The following is a 15990-nucleotide window of genomic DNA, read 5'->3' as shown; positions in this document are numbered from 1 at the left end:
ATATATATTATTAGTAATTACCACTAACCGTGTTGGACTGACTGTGTAACCTGCGGTAAACGTGATTTAAAGCCGTGAGGAGTACCTTGCGTTAGCGTTCTTGGAAACACTAACAGAGGTTGTCATTAGCTGTGAAGATTTGAGTTGTATACATCTGCACTGATATCCTTATAAAAAAGTTCTGTGTTTCGAGTATTCAGGGTAAAACTCAAAATTTGACATTCCTATAGCTTTTAGCTTGTTAATTAGAAAAATTTAATATTTGAATGAAAGTTTTAAATTATCATGGTTAATAGAGGGAAAAACTAAAATTCCTTGTTAGGATATAGGGAAACAGAATGGCCTTCTATATCCTGCAAAAACGCTTTTTGGCACTTTGATTGATCATGTAATAGCTATAGTCCAGTCGGCATTTGGTTAAGTTTTAGAAAATCTATATCAATTACTAGTGTATCACTTAAAGATTGTTCTGCCTTTGGCTGATTACGTAATGTCCCCACAACACTAAAGGCGGCACAGTGCTCTTAGTGAATAAGTTGGTATTGCCTCCTGCTGGGTTGATTCAGGATGTGTGACAAGTGCTCACAGAGCCAGGTGCCTGCTGCTATTTCACAACATATGAGCCTTTTTCTTTCTACACTGAAGAGTTTCTTCTATTTTTAATGTGGTTTATTTGTGGCTCAGAAATAGTTGCTGTGATGAAAATATTCATTTGTTAGAAAAGAAGCTAGCTACAATGTCGTTTTGAAAGGACCATGAGCTGTAAAGAAGCCATAAGAAGTGGTTTCATTTACGTGTCAGGGGTAGCTCTTGATTATGTTAACGTTGTTTTAAGATAAAGTGACGTTTTTCCTGCTTTTAGGGTTAAAAACAGAGAGATTTTATATTTTTATCACTATAGATCACAGTTGCAATGTAGTGAGTTATGCATGCTGACCCAATGTGTAGTGAAACCAAAATAATAAGTTAGTAAGAAAAGCAATAATTTTCTAAAGCTGTGATATGGGTAATACAGAGTTGCTACTCAAAGTCTAATAAACCTCTTAACTCATATTGTGAATTATAGAACACTACTTTTTATAAAGCCATATTTTTTTAGGGAAACTTAGGCGTGACATAGAACTGATAAATGAGTAAAATAGATTTTACTGGGTTTTTGTATATAATCATCTCTAGAACTCTGGAAATTGAGGATTCATGATGCTGTGGTCAACTTCAAATACTTTTTAATTCCAAATATCTGACTTAATGAGCCTTGTCTTTACAAATCTATGCCAAGCTGGGCAACATGAGTGGATTTTCTAAAAATAATGTTAAATGTCTTCTGTTTAATGTTACTTGAGTGCAATAAAATGCAGAATTCTTCTCTATATTGTCATTATTTTGAAGTATATATTTTTTGTTATATAAAAAAATCAGTTCACTTCATACTTACTAGTATTTTAGAATATTATGGCGTTTTTGATGACTAAAATCACAAAGGAGTACCTTCAATGCCTTTCTTCACCTATTTCTAATAGGTAATGTTTATTTATTTTGTTTAACATTTACTAGTATGCTACATTTCTGGGGGCAGGATTAAAATGAAATAGCCCCTGCATCCATCCTTTGTAGGTTTTGGTCCAGCACCTAGAAGTTTTGATAATTCCCTGGTGAGGCCTCCCCTACTCCGCCATACCCTTCTGATCCTCCAAGACCGTCGTGCTGGGAGGATTGTAACTTCATCCTGGTTGAGATGACTAAAGAGTCCGAGTGGGTGGAAGGGCAGAAAAGGGTACAGAAGGTTCTCTTTCTTCCGATCTTCATTCTCTGGACAGACAAGGAGAGCTAGACAGGTAGGGAAGAAGCTTCTGGGGTTCTAGAAAGTGTTGTTTTCTCCTCCAACATGCCCAGAAGAAACAATAGGACACAGACTTTAAGGGTAAGTCGACCCACTTTCACTGACTACACTTCCTCTTCTAAGTGCTCCGTGTGTGTTAGGGAGATGAGTTTTCCCAGCAGATGGGCATTATTCCTGCTTGCAGATGAGGAAACTGAGGGTCAGAGAGATTGAAACACCTGCTGGCCTGAGGTCATTCATGGTATTCTAGAATGAGCACATGGGCACCAGGTGTAAACAATTGGAGGGAGGCCGAAGAGCAGGCGGGAGAGCAGTTAGGAAATTAGCTAGTAATAGTCCAGGTGATGGTGAGAGGGCCTGACTTCAGGAAGTGCTAGGAGAGAGAGAGACAGACAGGAAAGATGGGACTCCAAGACTGGGTAGTGTGGGCGGTCAGGGAGCCCAGGACTGGGTTTTGGGGAGTAAACAGATGCTGGTAAAATGAGGGACTCAGAAGGACAGATGGGCCTGGATGGAAATTAGCTTTGGACGTGCAGTGGATCCAACAAGAACTGCCGAGTAGGCGGATTAGCACAGTAGCGGGAACGTAATGGAGTTCAGGATATTTGAATCCACAAGTGATTTTTTTTAATGGTGCTATGACAGTTTTTAAAAGATTAAGATCCCATTCTTTTTAGTAAAGTTTTCCTTATTCTGATAAAATAATGTTGAAAGGGAAAAAAATAATGTTATTACAGTTAGAGAATGTGTAACATCTTTCCTTCTTGGGATAGGTGTTTAAACACTAAATATGAGTGACAAGTGAGCTTGCACTTTTGTAATTTTCAGGGTTGGGCTGAGCATATAGCTCTCTTTAACTGATGAAGTGCTCGTTATTGGAATATACAGAGTATGATTAAAGTAGTATTGTTATAGAGTATGGCCTTCTAAATCAGTCTTGTGTGTTCTGTAACCCTCGGCAAGATTCCTTAGCCTCTCTAAGCCTTAGTTTCCTTATCTGTAAAATTAAAACCACCTCCCAGGGTTGAGAGAGTTAAATGGGATAATCTGCGTTAAGTGCTTAGAGCAATAAGGCATTCCCCCCCCCCCCACGCATCGAGGTCCATATGGGGTCTCCCAGGGAAGCATGTGTGCAGAGAGTAAAGTAAAGCGAAGTAACACTTGGTTATTAGCTGTGCAGAATGCTAGTGAGGTAAGCTAGAGCTCTTAGAAAACTCCTTTACTTAAGCTAAATTTAAGCACTGAAAACCAGAGAAGCTAAAATGCCTGTTGTGTGTTTTCCCATACCCAAACAGGAGTCTCAGATCTCAGCATGTCCCTGTGAGGTGAGGGACAGAGGGGACACTAGAGACAGTCTTTGCCCCAGGGCTGGGAATGATTGGCCTCGCGATTGCATCCTAGGTCCTGCACTGGAGGAGGACAAAAGAGGATGGCTGTTGTTCCTGGGAGCGTGCCTGGCCAGGGCCCTCCCACGCCTTTTAAAATGTGACCAATTCAAACCACTCCTCCTTTCCTATGTCCCCCCCAGAGGCGGGAAGATCTGTGGAGAGCCCTAAACTCTTCATGATCCGCATCCGCCTGTTTTCTCTAGTCAGGATAGAAACTTGCATTTTGTGCTTGATTTTTCAAATGACACTAATGTGGGCCAGGTAAAGGGTTAACTAGAGGATGTGGAGTCTCACAGCCTGCCTGCAGGCATTACTGACACTGCTAGAAAGAGAGCTCCTTGAGATTTTTGACGATCTTCTTCAATCCTGTGTCCTTGATGCCTATGACAGTACATTCTATTAAATAATGCACTGCCTAACTTTATGACAAGGAGATTATAGTTAATAAGATCAGGAATTCTAAAACATTCAACAGAGATCTAGAAGTATATATACATATATATATATACCTCCTACATATCTCCTGCAGTGCTGGCCAGAAAGTGTATGGCAGTCAACTGTGTAAAACCTACACTTTGCAAAAGTGAAGAGCTGCACTTCTCTATTCTTTCTGTTTCAAGAAAGGAAGTGAATGGCACAGTGGAAAGATCATATGCTCTGGAAGGATGTAAACTGCTGACCTTGATAACTTTGGGCACCCTACTTTCTCAGCCTCGGCTTCCTCCTCTGCACAAGAGGAAGACAGACCTTCCCCGTAGGGTGTCAGAGATGGGAGACGTGTGTGACGTGCTCAGCACTAAGCCTGGCACACTGTAGCTTCGAAGTTAATTCCCTTCCTCTCCCCTGGGGTCTCAAAGGAGAAAAATACTCAACCTATCAAAATTCCTTCCTTGCATCAGAAGTCTCCCTCAGATTTACTCTCACCCCCAAAAAGTGAAATGTTTTATATGAATGAATGTGGGAAACTGGGACCAACAAATCAAGTGATCCGTGATTGCATCCCTGATCCCTCCCTGCACTGCACCCACACACTCTCACGTCTACTGTGGGAAAAGGACGGAGTCTGTGATTTTCATCAGTCTCCCAAACTCTGCCCCATCCCCACGCCAACACATATGCGTACACACGTGTTCCTGGAAATACCCAAGGACTAGATAAGTACCTACTGGGACTATAATCAACTGGTCTACCTTGAAAAGTAGCTAGATCCTAATCTATATTAAACAATAGGCCAGATGTGAGGTTATAAATGCAGAGGTTATAAACACATGGTCAGGTCAGATGCTGCTGTTTTGCCTGTGGGGGCGGATGTTCTTTGGCTGGTCCAGGATCTTGGTGGGTTTCACTGTGCTCTGTAGCCCCATTTGTGGAAGAGACACTATGATTCACTTAATGAGAGGCTGACACAGGTGGGCTCTCGGGTTCATCTTGATTCTTCAGCAAGTGAGCTGTAGGACACCTGGGCTCAGTGCAGGCATCCCCCCTGCCCCATAGGTCAGCTGTGTATGTGTGAGGTCCTTAGAGGAGTGAGACTAATGTTCTCAGTAGTGTGACGTCATTCTTTTAAAGCACACAGTGCCTATTATAAAGTAGTCTTATGCTTTTAGAGAACAATAAAAATATCGAATAAGCTTTGATGAGGCCTTCTCCCTACCCCAGTTTCCCTTTGGATCCATAGAGCACTTGGAGTTGATGGAGACGACCCATGCCAGCTCTCTTATAGACGAGGAATGCTTAGTCTGGCACCTGATGCCTAGTTACTGCTTAGTGACTTTTACAAGTAATTCAAATGAGTCTATTCTTAATATTTTATAACAAATTTCATGTGTGAAGAATTCAGGATTTAGGAAAATTGAATTGTTGGCCCAGAAATATTTTTCTTAAATTATATTTATTTGAATTCATTTAAATATAGTCCTGTATTTTGAGATATTGAGTGGTGACTTGCACAGTATTTATTTTGTTTTGTCTTTCCTTTTCAGAAACAAATAGAAAAACAGATGATCCAGAGCAAAAAGGAAAAGGTGAGATCATCAAATAAACAGCCTTTCAAATATACATATGAAAAAGTCATCATACCATCCATGAATAACATGATGGTTTTATTTTATATCACTAGGTAAAATAAATTGCTACTGGATTTATTATTTCAAGGACTTTATCAACCAACATTTATTAATATTCTACATAACCATTAAGATCTAAGGCTCTGGAGAGAGAGTGCCTGACTTCTAATCCTAGTTTTGCCATTCCTTATATGTGTGTCCTGGAGAATTACTTAACCTCTGTGCCTCAGTTTCCTATTAATATTAATAATAATAATAATAATAATATTAGTACCAACTTCAGAAACCATAAGACTATAGATTCCACAATAGTAGTTAAGTGAAAATATATGTAAAGTGCTTAAAGCTGTGTTGAGCACAGGGCAAGCACTTAGGAAATGTTAAATATTCTTTATTGTCACCTGTGTTGACAACTGTGCTAGGTATAGGGATCCAAAGATTACTAGAACATGGTGTCTTTTTTCAAGGAACTCTGAATCGTTGGGAAGAAACAAAGTTACGTCCATATAGAAAGGATCATCTCTGCCTTCCAAGAGTTTGTTACCAAGGCATTCTAATCAATTTAATAACCCAGTAGAATTTTAGTTCAACTGTCACAAAGCTTCCTAAACTTAGAGTGAGGAGCTGTTTTTAAGTTAAGAAATTATATGGATGATCATAGAGTAGTGATTATACTTTTAGTACCAATTGAGTAATAAAATCTTCAATGATTAAACGTTATTACAGTTTCAGGAATGCCTTTAATGTGTGGTGATGAAAACAGTGTCTACATTGAAAAGATACAGTACACAGAAGGTACAAGATCTTTCTCAGGATGGAAATAATAACTTGAGCATGGGGACCTGCTGGCCTCTGCTGCAATTTCATAGCCCTTAGGCTGGGAACTAGACATCTAGCTCACGCACTTTTTTTTCTGACTTGTTTTTAATTTTTTATCGAAGTAATATAGAGATATGGGTTTTTCTTTTTTAATAATTTTTTTTCCCCCTAAAGCCCCAGTAGATAGGTATGTCATAGTTGCACATCCTTCTAGTTGCTGTATGTGGGACGCAGCCTCAGCATGGCCAGAGAAGCGGTGCGTCGGTGCGCGCCTGAGATCCGAACCCGGGCCGCCAGTAGCGGAGCGTGCACACTCAACCACTACGCCATGGGGCTGACCCTATAGAGATATAGTTTTAAAAGTTGTGACTTACAAAGAAAAACAGTAGTCTTTTATCCTCCTTCTCCCCATCCATGAGTCCCTTTCCCAACTTTCTTTTAGCTGTTTCTTCTAGTACTTACCTACACATTTCTAAATAACTTAATTCTGCAAGTTTCTCTTCAATATTGGAAACTGTCGGTTGACTTTTATGTATAGATGACTGGGGTTTCACTCAGTCATCAGACTCACTCAAGCTCTCCATGCTGCCCTACCTCCTCAACCTTCAAGTACATTCCTGACATACTCTGTTAGATAATGATAAGGACCAAGGAGAAAAAACAGCAGAGGGGAGGATGTCAGCAGCTTTTGATGAAACGAATCGCTTCTCTCCTCCAAGACACTTCCGCCACTTGGCGGAAAGTGGAAAAACCACATTCTCTTGGTTTTTCTCCTGCTCTTTGTTGTTTGTTTTTTCTCAGCCTCTCTGGTGAATGGTCCTCATCTCCCTGACCATCACACAGTGGAGAGCCAGCCCTACGACTCAGTCCTCAGAGCTTTTCTCTCTCCACACACACTCCCTTGGTCTTGTCTAATCTCATGGCTTTAAATCTCTCTCTATGATATTACTACATCTACCTGCAGCCTGGGTCTCTTCCTTGAACTCCAGACTGGGACGGCCAGCTGTCTACCTGATGACCTTAATTGGGTGTCTAATAATCACTTCAAGTTTAACAGATGTAAAACTGAACTCCCAACCCTCCCCCCTCGAAACCCACTCCTCCCGTGAATCTTCTCTTTCATGCCTCCCTGTCATTCCGTCAGCAAATCCTGTCAGTCCTCTCTTTAGAACACATCCAGAATTTAACTACTTCCTGCCACCTTCACCCACTACCACCCAGGTCCCAGCCACCACCGTCTCTTGCCTGGGTTATTCCAGTTGCCACCTAACTCGTCTTCCTCCTTCCACCTTTGTCTCTCTGATCTTTTTCATTACAGCAGCCACAGTGACCCTTTTAAACCTAAGTCATATCATGTTGCTCAGATGCCTCCAGCGTCTTCATATCTTCCTGCAAGTAAAGCAAAGTCCTTTGCAGTGGTTTGCAAGGCTTCACACCGTCTGTTCTCCCTTCTCCCTTTTCTGTGGGTTTCTTTCCCAACCTCATGCCCTATGACTCTCTCTCGCCTTGGCTCACTCTCTTGCGGCTACGCTGGCTCCCCTGCCAAGCACAAGACTCAGGGCCTTTGCACTGGTCATTCCTTCCTGGCTGGAGGTTCTCCCCCACAAGTCCACATGGCTTGTTCCTTTAGTCTTTGCTCAACTTTACCCTCCTAGTGAGCCTCCCTACCCATCTGCATAGCACTTATCACTATGTGATTATATTTGATAGTTTAATTCTTTATGTTGATTGTCTGAACCTCTTACTGGAATCATGTTTCCATGAGGACACATTTTTGTCTGTGGCTCACTGCTGCATTTCCTGTGCCTGGAACATAGTAGGTACTCAGTAAGTTTTGCTGAATGAATCTCTATTATTTTTTAATTACTAAGCATTAATATGAACAGACATTAAAGGCTCTATAAGACCCAAAGTGTAGCAATAAGACCCAGATCCAGATAGAACTCCTAGGATGGAAGGCTTGGGGGACCAAAAACCATGGGAAATCTATGGGAGACCCAAAACTTTGGGGACCCTGGGGTAAAAAGACTCTGCTGTTGTCATCCCTAAAGAAACCAGATGGTTATGTGGTCTCCTCTGTGACTTAATGTGTCTCAGCTCAGTGGACACGTAGAATCATCATACCCACACTATTTGGAACACAACTAACAAGGAGGAGAAAACCTTTATTTAAAAACATTTTAACCTTCAGTATCTTTGTCCAGAAATGAGGATAATGATTTGTATGCCTTACAGGGTGTATTTCATAGCAGAAGGATAAAATGAAAATAGTATTTGTAAATAATAAATGCACTCTGCTACTATTATTATTATCCAAACTTCAGTCTACTACTATTATTATCGAAATATCTGGATTTCGTGTTGCTTTTGATTAGCAATTGAATTGGTTGATTTGGAGATCTAATGTAGATGGGCCAATTTTTAATTTTGTTAAAGCAAGACTTTTAAAAGATCCACGTGTACTATCATGATCAGTTGTAAAAGCAAAGGTATTTTTAGCCCAAAAGTAAGACATGCATAATTTAAGAATAAAGGACCGTTTTTTACATTGAATAAATTTAGATTTACAAAAAACTCACTAAAGTGACCCACATCACTCAGTTTGCCTGGGACTAGTGAGCATTTCACGACGTGGCTTCAAGGCAGAGACCACGAGGCTGCTCTTTGGGGCCAGACTTACCCAGTTCTCCCTCTGCCATCCCAGATGCCAGCCTAGAGTGTAACAGAGAAGGGAGACAAATTCTCTTTGTCTTTTATTCTTGTTTTCGTGTCCTACATTGGTTAGGGAAATAAACGCTTCTAAGGAAAATTCTGCTTTTTCTTAATAGCCCCCTATTTTTACCCTCCTCCCCATCTTGTCTCCAAGAGGTGAGTTATAGTTAAGTTCAAACCTCCCCTACAAATTACCACATTCCCGTTACAATTAAATTCAGTTACATATAATTTTTTAAAACCTCAAATTTCAGTGGCTTAACCAAGATAGGAGTTTATTTCTTAGCCACGTAAATAACCTAGCACCAGGTCAGTGGCTCACTGGGGACCCAGCTCCTGTCCTGCCAGTCTGCCATCTTTAGTCTATCACCTCATGTTCCAAAAGGGCTGTTCAAGCGCCAGTCATTGTACCCACATCCACGTAATAGGAAGGAAGGAGGGAGAAGGAGTAGGCTTCTTAGAAGAACTACATTTAACTGACAGAATTTTGTTCAAGCTGAATTCAGGGTTCTGGTTCTCAGGAATAAGGGAATATCGACTATTGAGAGGAAGCAGCAATAGCAGTCTTAGGCATGCTGTATTTCATTCTGTCTGTTACCAGGATATACTCTACCATTGTAGTTTAGGAAAATGGCTACTGTTCTGTGTTAAAAAGTTTGATAGATCATCAGAATATGTTTATTAAAAAACTATCAACTTCTCATCATTCACAAAAAAATATACTGATTTATTCATCCACTTAAATATTTGCATGCCTGCTGTGGACACAGGTGAGAGTAAGCAGGCAAGGTTCCTGCTTTCATGGCACTCACATCTCCCCAGAGAGCCCAACAACACACACACACACACACACACTCAAACACAAACTGAAACAGTGAGAGTGCTCTAAAGGAAACAAAGCAGGAGAGTGTGCTCGAGGGAGACGGGGGGTGAGTAAGGGGAGAAGGTCTCTGAGGAGGTTAGCGATGAGATCAAGGTAGCTGTGTGAGTGCTCAGCTAAGGGCACTCTGAGCAGAGGAACAGTCTGTGCAAAGGTCCTGAGACAGGAGTGAAGGACCTGAGAAGCTGGAGCATCCTGAATAAGCCGCGAGTGTGTGGGATGCAATTGGAAAGAAAGTCAGGGACCAGACCGTGGCGGAGAGTCTGGATATTTTTCTTCATGCAGTGGGATGCCGTACCCAGCCCATGCAGGTGTCTGCAGATCAGAGCCTTTCTCATTCACACACTCCCTGGTTTGCTTCTGGGAGGTCTGCCTCAGTGCGTTCTTACAAAGGTGGAGACAGGGAGGGTGGAGGGTGCGCGTCGTTTATTGCAGATGGTGAACACATACAAGCCCTGTCCCCGGACTGGGGACACAGCGTTGTTGTGAGCCGTGTTCTGCTTGCTCTCCAGGGGCTCCGTTTCATCCTTAGGGGCCGTGCCTTCCTTTGCACTGCCCTGTGGATCTACTCCACACAGCTTTATCCTCCAGGGGCTCTGATCCTAAAGGGAATTTTCCAGTGAAGTGGGGCTGGGCTCTCGGCGATTTCTTCCCGGAAGCAGTGGAGACAGTCAGGGCAGCAGCTTCGCTTGATGGTTCCTCCCTCTCCATCATGTGCAACTGGCAGTTTCTGTCAGTACCAAACAAACGGTGTTGTAACTGAAGTCCTTTACTGAGTGTGAAATGCAGGAATGGCCTTAGAATTAAAAGATAAAATGAATCGCTGTTACTACAGATTCATTGAAAACCCTGTTTGAGCAAATTGTCAGCTTTGGGAATTCCAACTGTTTTTTACTCAGATAGATTTATATGATGCTGTTAACTGATAGAGGAGAGGGAAGGGGAAACATTCCATTTTTGGTATATGTGTGAAAAAAGTGAATGAGTTTCAATAGACTTTAATTTCGTGATAATAGAAATGGAGATTTTTTTTTTTTTTAGTGGTAATTACAAATTTGTCTCAGGATGAATTATTAGGTTGCCTAATTTTCTACCTGTATTATCGTCCCTCAAGTATATTGATGAGGAAATACTGATGAGAGTGGGAAGATTTTGTTTTTACTTAGAACTAATAATTATATGATCCCTTTCTTTTAGAGAATCAGATTTAGTTTATTTTGATAGAGTTCATGGTTTGGGATAGGGCTTATTCCAAATAGGCCCACACTTGGAGATACCAGAGTCTTAAATTGAATCAGATTATTTATATATCTGTTTTAAATAAAATTGCTATATCAGTTTCTCCCCACTGGATGTCATCTTTTCCCACATATTCCGTATTCTACAACCATAAAATGTTAGAGTGAACGACGAAGTAATGCAACGCAAAAATGGCTTGTTAGATATTGACTTCAAACACTTATTCTCATTCATTCATTTATTCAATGCATATTGAGTACCCACTATGTGCCAGGCCTTGTTCTAGGCACTGGGACCAGAACAGTCAATAAAAACAAAGCCCCGGTACTCACCATACTTATATTTGTGTGTGGAGATATGTAATTAGAATATAATAGGCAGAATATAAAAATTAGAATATAATGGGCAGTGGTAGGTGTGAAAAGGAATATAAAACAGGGAAAGAGGACAGAGATTGACAGTGGGCAGGGGTGCTGCTCTGTAGATAGGCCTCTGGGGCAGTGACACCTGAAGATGCGAGGGAGTGAACTGTGCAGCCACCTGGGAGAAGAGAGCTCTGGGGTGGCACAGCCTATTCATAGTCCTTATAGTGAAGTGTGCTGAGAGTGTGGGAGGGTTAGTGAGCCAGGAGTGAGCTGGTGAGAAGTGTGTGAGGGGAGAGCATTAAGAGTGGCTGAGGTCAGAGGGGTTGCAAGGTCCAAGTCACATAGGGCCACCCCCTGTAAGGGCTTTGTGTATTATCTTGAGTGAGATGGGAAGCCACTGAGATTCTGAGCAGAAAATTAATATGATCTGCCTTATGGTTTAAAAGGCTCATTCTGGCTCTAGGGGTGCAAGATTTGGAGCAAGGAGACCACTTAGAAGACAATTGCACTCGTCCAGCCAAGCCATGATGATGATTGAGGTTAGGATGTGGGGTAGAGGTGGTGAGTGGTGGTTAGATTCTGCCCGTCTTTATGGGTAAAGTCAGTAGGATGTCCTGATAGATAGAATACAGGGTATGAGAGAGAGGAGCCAAAAATGACACTAAGCTTCTTAAAAAGGTGTGCTTTAACAAATTCATTGAACATCAAGTATGCAATGTGTTACTGATTTAACATATATCAAGTGTCAGTTATTACTTGAGGATTTGTGAGCCTTTAAAGAAATTTGAGGAGCAACAGAATCTCCGTGCCTGCAAAAAGATGTGTTTTTGCGCGCGTGTGTGTGTGTGTGTGTGTGTGTGTGTGTGTGTATGTTAGACAGAATTGCATTTGGATCAGGGACTTTTCCTGAAGTTTTTCTTTGATTTAGACTAATATTTAATATCCCATTATATTATTCATTATGATTGAGGATATGCTTAAACAGTGTATTTTGTGAATGTCTTTAAGAAGGCATTTAAAGATTTCCTGGTTACTGTTAGCATTCTTTTAAAAAGTAATAATCAGTGTCCTAACAAAACACCAGATGGCACTAAAAGACAAGTCACATTTACACTAACAGACATCACATTTGTAGTTCAACTTAAAGAAAAGGCTGAGATGGCTGTGTAATAGCCATTAAATCGGCCTGGTGTAACTAGTACCTCATATGGAGTTTTTTGTGATCATAAGGAAAATAGAGGGCAGGAATCAAGCCTCATTAACAAGTTTTCTTATTATTTTTTAAAAAATATCTCCTATGAAGTTTTTCCTGTGATTCTTACAACCATATGTAACATATCTAAGCAAACTTGTTCTCCATTGCCCTGAGGATGAACATCAAATTCCTTAATACAGCACAGAAAGCATCTCAGGCTCTAGCTCCTACCTCTGGCTTTCCTCTGTTCAGAATGCTCTTCCTTGCCTCCCGGCATCACATTCAGCTGGCAAACTCCTAATCCTCAGAAATGAGCTTAGAGCTTATCTCTGCTAGGAAGCCTTCCCTGACTATACCTCCATCTCCTACCCCAGAACAGAAGATGTGCTTCTCCTCTGTGCTCCCAGGACACCCTGTGCTTACAGATTTTTAGCATATATTTTGAGTTTTTCCCTTAATTTTTAGATGAAAAGCTTCTTAAGGGTAGGAACCATGACCCTGCCCCTTATATTAGTCAAAGTTCTCCAGTGAAACAGAACCAATAGTGTGTGTGTGTGTGTGTAGAAAGAGAAAAAGTGAAGTAGAAGAGAGATAGAGACAGAGACACAGAGAGATTTATTTTAAGGAATTGTCTCAAGTGATTGCAGAAGCTAGCAAGTCCAAAATCTACCAGTTAGGCAGGCAAGCTGGACATCCAGGGAAGAGATGATGTTGCAGCTAGAGGCCAAAGGTAGTTTGGAGGCAGAATTCCCTCTTCCTTGTGAAAGGAGAGGAGGTCTTTTTTTTTTTTTTAAGACCTTCAACTGATTGGATGAGGCCTACCCACATTATGGAGGATAATCTCCATACTGTACTCAAAGTCTACTGATTTAAATGTTAATCTCATCTAAAAAACTAATTTCCCAGCAACATCCAGACATGTTTGACTAAATATCTAGGTACCATGGCCTAGCTAAGTGGACACGTAAAATTAACTGTCACATTCCTCCAGCAGCACTTAACCATAACATAGTAGGAACTGAATAAATAGTTGTATGAAAAAAATGTGGTTAATCCCTTTCCCTTTACTTGTGTCTTCATCTGATGGTGATAACATGAGATGCAAATGATGGGCAGGAAGAGTTAGTAAACAGAAATATCAAAATATGAATGAACTTTAAGTGTCTACAATTTACTGCATTTCGAATTATTTCCATATAGACTCTCATTTAATCCTCACCAAAAAATCTTGTGAATTAAGTATTTTTTAGCCATTATTTCTTCAAGTGTTTTTTTCTTCTTCCTCTCTCCACTATGTCTGGTACTCCAATTACATGTTGGACTTCATGATAATGTCCCACAGGTTTTTGAAAAACTTTGTTCACTTTTTTTCCTTGGGATTGCATAATTCCTCTCGCTCTGTCTTCAAGTTCAGTGATTCCTTCTGCCATTTTAGATCTGCCGTTGAACCCATCTAGTAAAATTTTCATTCCAGTTCTTTTCAGCTCTAGATTTCCAATTGCGTCTTTTTTTTTAGTTTCCTATTCACTGTTGAGATTCCATATCTGCTCACTCCTTGCTACCATGTTTTTCTTTACTTCTTTGTACTCATTTATAATCATTGATTTGAAGTGTTTTTCTAATAAACGCAATATCTGGGCACACTTGGGGGCAGTTGCTATTGACTACTTTTTTGTCCTGAATGTGGGTCAGGAGATTCCTGTTATTTGCATGTCTAGTAATTTTTGGTCAAAAGCTGGATTGTATATATAATATGTTGTAGCAACTTTGGAATTTGTTTTGTTTTGTTTTTGAGAATTGTTGGTGTCTAGTAGACGATTAACTTGCCTGGACTCAAACTGAAAAATCTGTCTCCCCTGCAGTGTGAAGTGGTGCTGTCTGCTCAGGTGTTTTGGCTTCCAGCGGCTGTTTTTTCAAATCTAGCTCTCTGGAGGGTGGGGATGGAAGTGCCCTGTGCCTGCATAGGTTAGTGGTCCACTGAAGATTTGGGCAGAATTCATACTTTGATTTTGGAGCTTGCTTCTGCGGTTTCTCCTTGCATCTGGGACTCACCATCTAAATTTCCAGTTGCTTTGCTAGCTGCAAGTTCCACTGTCTTATACCTCACAGCAGTAGGACTTTTCTTTTCTGCTACCCAAACAGTGTATGTGTTGAGAAGTGTATTCAGGTAAAACACAACAAACTTGCAGGTTTCACCAGAAGTAGTCCTGTCTTTCAAAGGTAGATTTCTGTAGTAGTTAGCCTCCAAGAAGACCCTCAGTGATTCTTGCCTCCTAGCACTCATGCCTTTGTGGTACTCTCTCCACTGAAGAGGGCTGACCTGTGTGACCAATAGGGCATTGCAGAAATGACAGAGTGTGACTTCCCAGCCTAAGTCATAAAAGATGTTGGAGCTTCTCCCTTGCTCTCCTCTGGATCACTCGCTATGGAGGAAACTAGCTGCCATGTCATGAGAATACATGAGCAGCCCTTTGGACGGCTCTATGTAGCAAGGAACTTGTATAAGATAATAAATGTTTATGGTTGTTGTAAGCTGCCAACTTTGGGGATAGTTTGTTTTGCAGTCATTTATAACTAATCCATCCTCCTTGAGTTTCTGCCTGCTTTTTCACCAGGCTCCCTGGGGCTACCCATGAAGATGGAAAGTTATCAGTCAACCAGGGATTTGGGTAGAGTGTATTCTCAGATTTTGGGTCTCAGCCCTTCTGTGGCTCTCCTGCTTCCAGAATGTCCCCTTTAAATTTCCCTCTGCTCTGCTGCTCTGAATGCTGTCATCTATCCCTTTCAGAGGGGAACGACAGAGTGTTCCACTGCCTGACTGGGGCTGGTTGGGGAGTGTCCCCACAGAAGAAAATCACAAACACACCATTCTTACCCAATGCAGAAACAGTCTTTCAAGAATAAATTCTTCTGTTTATAAGTTTCTGCCTGTCTTTGGTCATTTTTCAGTGCCTTCAAATAGTTGTTTTAACGTTTCAGTGATACTTCATTGATTTAATGAAATATAAATATTAACACTCTCTGAAGATTAGAGAAGCTGAATATCTCAAATTTGTAAGCCATTCTGGATTCCCTTACTGTGATACTGTTCATATCTTATTTTTTTGTGATGCTGTTCATATCTTATTTTTTTATGTTGATTTTCATTGGTTTTGTTTATATTACTGATATTAATCCCTTGTTTGTTTTTATATTGCAAAAATATTTTCTAATTAGTTCTTTATCTATTAACTTCATGGACAATGCCTTCCAGATACATAATGGTTGGAATAAACGAATTTATGAAAGAATGGTGTTCTCTGGCCTGTTAACAGCACTTTGAACAGGTCCAACGATATCTTCTTGCTTTCATATATTTTTCTATTATAAAATAATAAAGTATGTACAAAAACATTGGACAGATGGTTTTAGCTGGGGAGCTTGCGCAGTGTGAAGCATGGTCCTTCCCTCAAAGAATTCCTTCATTTATCTCATTGAGATAAGAAT

At 40.7% G+C, this 15990-nt stretch overlaps 1 protein-coding gene across 3 annotated transcripts in view; it reads left to right on the top strand.

Annotated features, from left to right (window-relative positions):
* The window catches only part of ASPH (aspartate beta-hydroxylase), a 216116-nt gene that overhangs the window by 94486 nt on the left and 105640 nt on the right, over positions 1-15990 (top strand). For all 3 annotated transcript variants that reach the window (XM_058528764.1, XM_058528762.1, XM_058528763.1), the window contains one exon: positions 5211-5252. In XM_058528764.1, coding sequence (XP_058384747.1) covers positions 5211-5252 — 42 coding nt within the window. The remainder of the gene's footprint in view (positions 1-5210; positions 5253-15990) is intronic.

The sequence above is a fragment of the Diceros bicornis genome, chromosome 33 (genome assembly GCF_020826845.1).
Source record: "Diceros bicornis minor isolate mBicDic1 chromosome 33, mDicBic1.mat.cur, whole genome shotgun sequence".
NCBI lineage: Eukaryota > Metazoa > Chordata > Mammalia > Perissodactyla > Rhinocerotidae > Diceros > Diceros bicornis.
This window is presented reverse-complemented; position numbering and strand designations above follow the sequence as displayed.